Source organism: Panonychus citri, unplaced genomic scaffold, assembly GCF_014898815.1.
Source record: "Panonychus citri isolate SS breed McGregor unplaced genomic scaffold, ASM1489881v1 Contig00134, whole genome shotgun sequence".
In the NCBI taxonomy this organism is placed as follows: domain Eukaryota; kingdom Metazoa; phylum Arthropoda; class Arachnida; order Trombidiformes; family Tetranychidae; genus Panonychus; species Panonychus citri.
The window spans coordinates 2,947,273-2,956,848 of NW_026515539.1; the positions used below are offsets into that span (position 1 = coordinate 2,947,273).

Genomic DNA, 9,576 nt, shown 5'->3' on the forward strand with positions numbered 1-9,576 from the left:
TGGAATTAAAACTAATTACGCTTTATCTCAAATGAGGAAAGAGGGTTTATATCAATTGTATCGAGGTCTTTTACCACCGCTGCTTCAGAAAACTGCAAGTGTATCTCTTATGTTTGGAACATTCAGCCAATTCCAAAATCTACTCGATACTCATTTCGATCTATTCACATCTCATCCCAATCTTAAGTTAACAGTCTCAGCGCTACTTGCCGGATGCATGGAAGCCGTTCTTACGCCCTTCGAAGTTCAAACTTGTTACAAGATTCAAATACAATCACCAGTTTCACAACACTTTCCATGCATTCAAAGAGCTACGTAAATATGGTATCAGGGAATATTATCGAGGATTAGCACCAATTTTAATTCGAAATGGACCATCTAAAGGCACCAATGTTCAATTTTTCTCATCAAATCGAGATGACATTTTTAGCGGACGCAAATTTTTTCTTTAACTTCATTTTCTTCTCACTTCTCAACTCTGCATTCACCTCACCTTTGGATTGTATTTGAGACTATCTTGAATAATTAATTAAATCAGTTTGTGACGAACATAATTTAGAAAAAGTAATATTGTTATCGTAATCATTTTAATAGTTTTCTTTGTTTCAGTGTTCGTATTGTCTGCAAGTAGCTTCCTCTTGATGTTGACATTCTTGCTCTTTTATAAACATTAGGTTTTGATGATTCAGTCAACATTGAGGGTGGAATTAATGTCTTTCTCAGTTCTATTGGCGGTGGTGTTGATGGTGGTGAAGGTGATGATGAGGCCATCAAAAGTTCCGACGATGATTCTGGACAATTAGATGGAGATTTTACCTGAGGTGTTTTCATAGGTGAACTGTCTGGTGTTGCTAAATCAATTGTCTGGATATCAATTGGTTTTTCTATTGGTACTTGATTTGAATCACAAATTGCTAAAACCTTAATCGGCGAGGACAATGGCGAAAGTTGTCTTGTTGGTGAACGTGTTGGTGAAGGTGAAGGACGTGGTGGTGATGGTGATGATGATGGCGAGGATGATTGTGGATATGTGATTGGTAATGGTAATGATGGTGTTGGTTCATGATAATCGATAATTGGTTGACTTGATTCGGGAATAGTTGTGACTTTCCATTTCTGTTTCATTTGGAGCTTCTTCTTGGGTCGAAATTTGTTGTAAGATAAAAACAATCGGGCCATTCGCTGTTTGAAGGTTAATCGTTTTTTGATTTGTTTTCTATCAACAATTGTTGATTTTTCACTTTTAGGTTTAGAATCCTTTGGATCGGGATTCTCGAACATTTCTTGTTTGATTAGTGTAGAATCTATTGCACTTAATTGGATAAGAATATCAATTACCATATTGCGAGGTATTGTCGCATATCCTTTGTAAATAAGGTCATAAAGGGCCAAAAGTCCATCTTTTTTAAACGAAGGGCAGTAAAAATCTTCCATCGGAGCATCAGGAGTGGACAAAGAAACAGGGAGAAAATAATCTGTCACTTGACGTAACAATGATCCATGAAAAAGTAAACTGAATCCATCGGATGCTTGAACATTCACATTTTTCCAGCGATTTTCTCTTCTCCAATCAACACCATCAATTTTGTGCTTCATTTTAAGCGTGTAAACCAAAGATGGTTCTGGAACATGATTCATTTGAATTGTAGAATTTTCATCACAATTGTCACCAGATTCGCTCTCTGTTGCATTCTCTTTGTTGTTAAACTATAACAATTAGATGGAAATCAAAAAAAGAGAGAAAACAAAAACAAAACAAACCGTTAAAACCATTGAACGACTAATACATTTAAAAGGAACAATTAAAGAAAATAAATGAAAAGGCTAATTAGCAAATTAGATTTACCTGTAAACCCAAAGTGAAGGCATAACTGATTTTCTCTTGCATCAGATTGGAATCCATTTTGATTAATCTAAATGAAGAAGAAGAGAAAAAAATGAGACAATTAAGGAGCCAAAAGAAAAACCAAAAGAGAAAACTGAGTAACAATGTCAAGTTAAACATAAACGATTCTTTAATTAACTTACATTACGAAGAATAGAATTAAACAGAAATTTAATTAGCACAATTAATCAAATCAGTGGTCATTAAATTAGCACAAAAATAAAGAGCAACAGAAAAAGATGGACAAGAACGGGAACCAAAAAGCAGCCGAAAAACAATCAGCTGAGAAAAAGAAACTCTCTTGTTGAAGGAAGTTGATTGAAGAAAACCAATCGACTCTAACTGTTGAATTACCTTTGAACTGTGGACGAATTAAAAATGACAATGAGACTTACAAATCCTCTGGATTAATGAGAGAGGACCCACTGGAACACGAAAGATAAGCCAAAGTTAATCCATTCTAAAGCTCAATTGAGACGCTTTTAAATTTCACTCTCTATTTACATAGAAACTTTTCTTTCAACTAATTGTCTTTTTGACAATTTAGTGTTAAAGTTACTAATTTTAACAATTAATAGCTAAACAGAAAATGATAATCTTCGTCATGTAAACAATTAATTGTTTCTTTTATCAAATCTAAACTGGATTAAGGTTTTCTCGATTGTTGACCCTCTCAATTGATTGGGGAATGACCTTTAATTGGCCTGGTGACCATCGTGATGTTTGGTCAACACTCTGGTCATTTAAGTGTCTTCATTTTAATTCCTTTTGATACTTGTATCTTTAATCAACAATTAAATTAAAACTGATTGTTTGGTAATCTCTTGGTGAGCAATTGATTGATTAATCAATTCTATTTGAATCGATTTAATCAAATTGATTCATAATTCCCAAGGTTACAATTAAGAAATGAGAGCCAATTGTCATCATATTACAGTCTCACGAATTTAATTGACAATTTATTAATATCTTCTTAAAGTTATTGACTAATTAACGATTTTAAGGTTTTAATCAATATCTTTTACGTCATAGTAATTAGATTAAGCTCTTGGAAAAAGTCAGTCAATCAAATTATCATTCATTAATCACTTGGAAAGAAAATGAATCGACAATTTAATGAATTGTCTATCTAATAGATGATAAATTGTATCAATTGTCAAACTAATCAACAATTAATGATAAAAATGTGAACTAAATCAAAAAGTTTAATCCCAACTATCAACAAATAAACAGTTATTATTATTGGTGAATTAGTTTATATTGAAAATGTTATCAAAAATTTATAGTAAATCCTCACAATCAAATCAAGTGAAAAGTAAACAATTAAAATTATCGATAAAAATTAACGACAACAATTTAACTAAAGCTAATCAAGTGCTTTTATCCCATGAACTTTATGGTAAATTGTTCTTGGCGATACTTCGTGGTTACGATAAAACAGTTACAATTAACAAATGGAGATTAATTTATTACCGATTGATTGAAATTGTCTCATTCATAGTAATCGTTAGATTTTTCATTCTATTCGCAAGTAACAATTTAACGATAATTGAATTGTTAGGTGATCGATTTAGCTCATCGAGAATCAGAAAGACAATGGAGATTTACTGTATGTCCATTTTATCTTTAGGTTCAATTGTCCGAATACTGACCACTAACAATGAGCTGAATGACCGTTTATCTTGGCAAAAGTTTGTCAATTCCTTGCTGCGAGATAACAATTATCGTAATCATCAAATTATCAACTGTCATTTTCTAAGTACCCAAGAGATTAATGATCTTTGTCTCAAGATAATCTCACTTCCAAGTTATCCAATTACCATGTTCGTATATCTGTTAATCTATTTAATCTCTGGATTTCATGATATTCACTTCGTTAATCCGACTCAACTTTACTTGTCCATCTCATGGTTTCTTGTTGAGTTTTTATGTTTATCCCAAACTTTATCTACAACAGTTGGTAATCATGAAGCTCGTTGCGTTGCCTTCATGTCATTTTTTCTCGCCTTGTTCTTAATGGATTTGAGTTTATTCAGTAACTTAACGGAATTTTTTCAAGTCCGAACTTTGTTGGAAGAAAACTGACCAAATTGGTAGTTTACGATTACAATCGAAAATACCCCGTCGAGATCTTAATGCAACTCCAGTCGTTTTAGTTGACGACGAACCTGTTGCCAGATCTCCAGTTCCAAGGAAACACAGAGTTTTTACAGTAATTGGGTGAGTTAACTAGTGTTCCCAGGTTAGAACCAACTTTACATTTCTTGGACGATAATGAGTAACTAACTTTAGTAATTTTGTCATTCTTATTGATCTCAGCTAAACAATCTTCAAGTTTATCTTTGGTCATTTCATTGTAAACTTCAGTGATTGAACCCGAAGAAACAAAGTCATAATCTGCAAGGAAATCGTTTCGCAACAAGAACGGGTGTAAGCCCTTGGACTCTTTCGGGTATCTTAACATGTAACGAGTCTGATATGCTTTGCATAAAGAATAAGAAAATGTCGATGCTCCCGATGTGGAATATGATTGAGACACTTCGAGAGACTTGGTGGCTCAATAGTTATCTATTTGATCAACTTTTGCTAATAAGATTTGTTTTCAAATTCGTCCTGTTTTTAATAGAATCAGCTAATCTTGAAGTTCATTGTTAAAATTTACGAATCGATTGCTGGTAATAACAGACAGACTCTTTTGACATAAAAATAGAGAATTCTTTTTCATTCATATTGTACCACCGCTCAATTGGCATTCAGTCCACCAACAGCCTGTGGCAAGTGCCTTATCATCAGCTGAAGCTCTGTAGAATCAAAAATTAGTAGACTAAAATTGAAAACTGGATCTGTAAAAAAGCTCAAACACTTAAACATTGATAGGTTGAGGTTTCCAACGAATCGTTGGCTACAATAAAAACTGAAGGGTGTTTCGTTTAAAAAAGACCAAGGTAAACAAACTAATCAGTAACTTAACTCACCTAAAAAGATGATAAAGATGAAGGTCATGATATGAAAAGGTCAACAAATAGAGATAAAAACTTATCTTGTAATTGTTACGATGTATAACTGTTGATTGATCTTGAATAAAAAAATCTAACGATTATTATTACCACTTAGTTACAATTATCACTAAAATTTCTCGTTAACAGAATCACTTGAGCTAGGAAGTAAGATTGAGAAATCAGAATCAACTTTTTAATTAGTTAACTGACTGAGAGATTTTCAAAGGGTCAAAGAGGGCCAAGCCTCCATTAACTTCAACTTTTATCCCTATCAAGGGGTTTGACAATTATGTCAACAAGTAACCGATCTTTTAAATGTGATGATGTTTGATTTGATTTGATTACATAATTTAATATTTAACTTATTTGCTCTTCTACATAACCTTTTGTTTATCATCAACTCTAAGGAGATAAGAAGCTCTTGACTGTCAATCGATATAAACCTGAAAATGTAAACAAGTAAAAGTACTCAATGAAAGTTTTATAAATATGCAACTTTAATAACAAACAGTTAAATGACTTGGAACTTTATCAGAAATGAATTCGTTACCCCGACTACTTTTTGTTATTTACTTTATTACTTTCTGTGATAGTTTTAGCGTTATACTATTCTCGCAAACTGGCCAAAAAGGTAGTTCACAATACGTCGATGTTAATGGCTGTGTTAATCTCCATGCTGTATTTCTATGTAACGAACATCCTTGGGGTTGTTATTGTTGTAAAGGTGGTACCAGTAATGGGCCGTGGTTTACTCGGTGTTGTGGTGAGATGAGAGCTGAGGACAATGTAGAGTCAATTAATACTCGCGATAACTGTGTCCGAGTTTACCGTGAATACGACTGTAATAACAGAATCGGACCAAGGATAGAACCAGGATCAGGTTGCCACAGTGATTGGGGTGCTGAAGGTTGTGGTTTTAAAAATGACATTCGATCAATCAGTCCATGCTGAGCTTATGATGATGATAATAATTCTTAATAGAGATACGATGATACCGTTCAATCAATTGTGATTTAGATACTGTTTTTAAGAAATATACTAATTGCTGATCTCAATCACAGTTAGATCTGTAATAAAGGAAACGATATTATTAATAAAAGCACAAAAAAGGTAAATAATAAATGTTTTTTTTTCTATTCAGAAAAACATTGAGCCCTTTTTCTCTAACAAAAGATTGAAAACCAATTTGGTTATTTTTCGATTAGACATGATAAATTAAGCGTTTCTGTTAACGAGATTATCTGGTTTTAATTTTCTCCGAGAACATCTTAATTCAGTATTGGTCAAAATTCAGAGAAAAAGTATTTTTTGTTTGCACAATATGAACATTTGAAACGAAATGTGGTCAGTTGGAGTCCCGAATGTGATCTTATCGATAGTTGCCCTGCTGCCAAGAATGAACAATATTTTCAAAAGGTAAACATGAATCACCATTCAAATTCAATTCACCATCAAATCGATTTGATAGTGTATTGATCTTTGGCAATCAGCATCTCGAGCTTTTCATAGCGACCAATTTCAACGCACATACTTGAGTCACTTTGTCGATTTCAATACTCTCTATGTCGTCAAACAAAGCGATTTCAAATGCTTAGAAAATTTAGAAAAAGATTTATCTAAATTACAGTTAACCCCGATGAAAGCATTTATCGAGAATTGTCTTGGTATTGGAATAGTTGAGAACTCAGGATCAAAATCCTTTTCCAGAATTAAAGTGATTCAACATTTGCCTGAAGAGAAATTGGCTGAGGTCTTTTCTCGATTGAGGAGAAACATATAAAATCCTTGAGAAATTTTGTTTTACTATCGACGAAAAGCTCATCAGCCGATTACGATTCCAAGCAATCGTATGTTCGTTGATCTGTGTTGAAGGAAATATAGACTCAAATACTATTATTTGTGATTTAACTCGAACTTCCGACCAGTTATTCAAATATATTCTACACGAAAAGGTCGATTTAACTAAATAAACGGGCTATTCAGTTCGTGTTTATTGGCTTTTTCTCTTACTGTTAACAGTAGAATAAAGCAGCCCTCTGTACCACTGCATTTCTGGCCCAACAGGCATTTCTGGCCCAATTGGAATTTCTAACCAGTGGGCCAGAAATTCAATTGGTTCAAATATATTGGGCAGAAATTCAAGTTGGCCAGAGAGGGTTGCTTTTCAATTAAATCAATTACCACTTTGGTGATAGTAATTGTTACTTGTCACCAAAGTGGTTTAAATTGTTTTCTCTCTCTCTCTCTCTCACACACACACAACAATCTTTCTCACACACACACACAATCTTCTCTCTCTATCTTATCCCTGTCTCTTTCTCTCTCCTTTCTCTCTCCTTTCCTCTTTCTTTTTTTCTTTTCTCTCTTTCTCCTCAACCCTTTCAATCAAAAAACTTTTCTTTAATATTCCCACACGAACCCAAACTTTTGATCTCGCTTAGAGGCGCTTATATTTATTCGATTGCAACAAATAATATATGTTTCTAAATCAACTTTTCGAGCTCTTTCCAATGGTACAGTTTTGAGACGATTGCATTTAAGAATAAAAATTTAGAATTTCTTTTAACATTTTTGTCTTAGCAAATTGAAAGTTTATTTTTCAAGGATAAAACCAATCTACTTGCTGAATGCCTTAATGGCAAGCTCTAAAATGGATACAATTATCTCTTTGTCTTTGCGATTAATATATTTATTATGAGCAAATAAAAATTCAAACTTTTTTTTTAGCCGTAGATCATCAGACTCTCCAAAAACCAATGTTGCTGGTTGTTCATAATAACCTTTTTTCTTACTATTTGCAGAAGATGGTGTTGATGATGATGGTGGCTGTGGTGGTAAACTTTGTAGAGGTGGATGTGGTGGTCGAGTTGGTGGTGGTCGAGTTGGTGCTGGTAAACTTCCTAGAGGTGGATGTGGTGGTGGTGGTCGAAATGGAGGCACAATGTAGTTATAATACGGATGGTTTCTGGTCACTTTTAGTGGAACAGCTTTAGTCCGAGGATCAGAAGGTCTTGTCCTATCCTTGGTCAAATTTAGAGGTTTTCACCACAAGCAAGCAACAGTTAGTGGGATACACAACTACAGTCCTGGGGACTTTGTCAAAAGGAATCAATGTATTTTTTGTCAACAGATTCTAATGGTGGTGGTGAGGATGGTGATGACATTGTAAGGCAATAGAACGAATCAAAATAATGAAGTAAGTCAAATGAACTAAGGTCGAAAGTGAAATGACTTAAAACTTTCAAAGGTTATAAATAGTGACCATTTAGCCACGCCCACTTACAATTGACCAATGGTATTTTATCATTGTTTTCATGTAACAATTAGCTTGTTATTGCGCAATCAATTAAGCTAATTGATTACGCTAATTGGTATAACAATTAACTCTTGTTAATTAGAGATAATGATTATATAATAAGTACAGTTGTACTAAATAATCATTATTATTAATTAACGATTATAACTATTAGCTCAATAGATTAGTGCATTGTTATATAATGATGTATAACATAAATTTAAGTGTTAATTAGTGCATCTCAGTGTATATTAGTGTAATCTATGTATGTTCACAGGACAATTAACTACAATTAAGAAATATATTAATTGATAATACACTAATGTAATAGGGTAATGTAGATGATTCCTATGTCAATTAATAATGAGAAATGTACTAATGACAATTATAGTGTATTAATAAGTGTCTTAATTAACTCAACGGTATATTTACATGTACTTTAATTGAATCTTATTATCTAATGATATGATTGGGTAGCTAATTAGGAAGCTCTGCCCATTTTATCTTCCTTCTCAGTATATAAGGAAGAGGTTGCAGAAAATGCTCATCATTCAACAACACTCTTCACTCACTGATCTTTTGAGTAAGTAATCATTTTGAATACTCTCTTAAGGTTATAGTTCATCTACATACACCATCTACATACACCATCTACATACCATCTATCATCTACATACACCATCTACATCTACACCATCTACATACACCATCTACATACACCATCTACATCACCATCTACACACCATCTACACACCATCTACCATCTACATACATCTACACCATCTACATACACCATCTACATATACACCATCTACATACACCATCTACATACACCATCTACATACATCTACATATCTACTATTGATATGGATGAAACTGTAAGTGATGTTTCTTATATATTGACTATTCTCTTTTCATTAATATCAATAACTTTACATACAAAACAGACTAAGATAATACCATTAGAGACTAATTGGGATTTAGATGACCCAAGGTTCTTTCCAACAGCAGTATTCGATTATATCCTTGAAGCTATGGATCTTCCTGTACCAAACTACTCTAATCCGACTCGAAATCAGAAAGCAGCCCTAAGACGAAAGTTACGTAATGCAGATATAAAATCAAGGCCAAATGGAGATATGGGAAAAAACTTTATATACACAAAGCTAGCAAGAAAATACTTTTGTTCATCCAATAAACTTATTAAAAAAAGTAAAGAGGTTGCTACAAAACCAATCAATAGTAATGAAATTTCATACTAATTATGGTTTATTTTGTAAATTGAGAGAGAAATCAGCTAAGCAGAGACAAAATGCTATCAAATATGATAAATTGACTGAAATGAAAAATAAATAAAATTTTAGTTAATCATTATAATTTTGAAATAAAGTTATTGG

At 33.0% G+C, this 9,576-nt stretch overlaps 1 protein-coding gene and 1 long non-coding RNA gene across 2 annotated transcripts; one reads left to right on the forward strand and one right to left on the reverse strand.

Moving 5' to 3' along the window:
- Positions 1 to 551: 551 nt before the first annotated feature.
- LOC128391244 (uncharacterized) lies at positions 552 to 2,442 on the reverse strand. Its single transcript, XM_053351095.1, has 3 exons — positions 2,029 to 2,442; positions 1,847 to 1,913; positions 552 to 1,707 (listed from the first exon to the last, which is right to left on the reverse strand). The coding sequence occupies exons 2-3, from the start codon at positions 1,901 to 1,903 to the stop codon at positions 583 to 585; spliced, it is 1,182 nt and encodes a 393-aa protein (XP_053207070.1). The 5' UTR covers positions 1,904 to 1,913; positions 2,029 to 2,442; the 3' UTR covers positions 552 to 582.
- A 1,544-nt stretch (positions 2,443 to 3,986) lies between these two features.
- On the forward strand, positions 3,987 to 6,006 carry LOC128391245 (uncharacterized). The gene is made up of 2 exons (XR_008325772.1): positions 3,987 to 4,105; positions 4,205 to 6,006. It is a non-coding gene; the product is annotated as an uncharacterized LOC128391245 (long non-coding RNA).
- The last annotated feature ends 3,570 nt before the right edge of the window (positions 6,007 to 9,576 follow it).

Coding starts and splice junctions, on each gene's coding strand:
- LOC128391244 (XM_053351095.1), bottom strand. CDS start 1,903: ATGGATTCCAATCTGATGCAAGAGAAAATCAGTTATGCCTTCACTTTG. Junction 1,708..1,846: donor CCTTCACTTTGGGTTTACAG/GTAAATCTAATT, acceptor TAATTGTTATAG/TTTAACAACAAAGAGAATGC.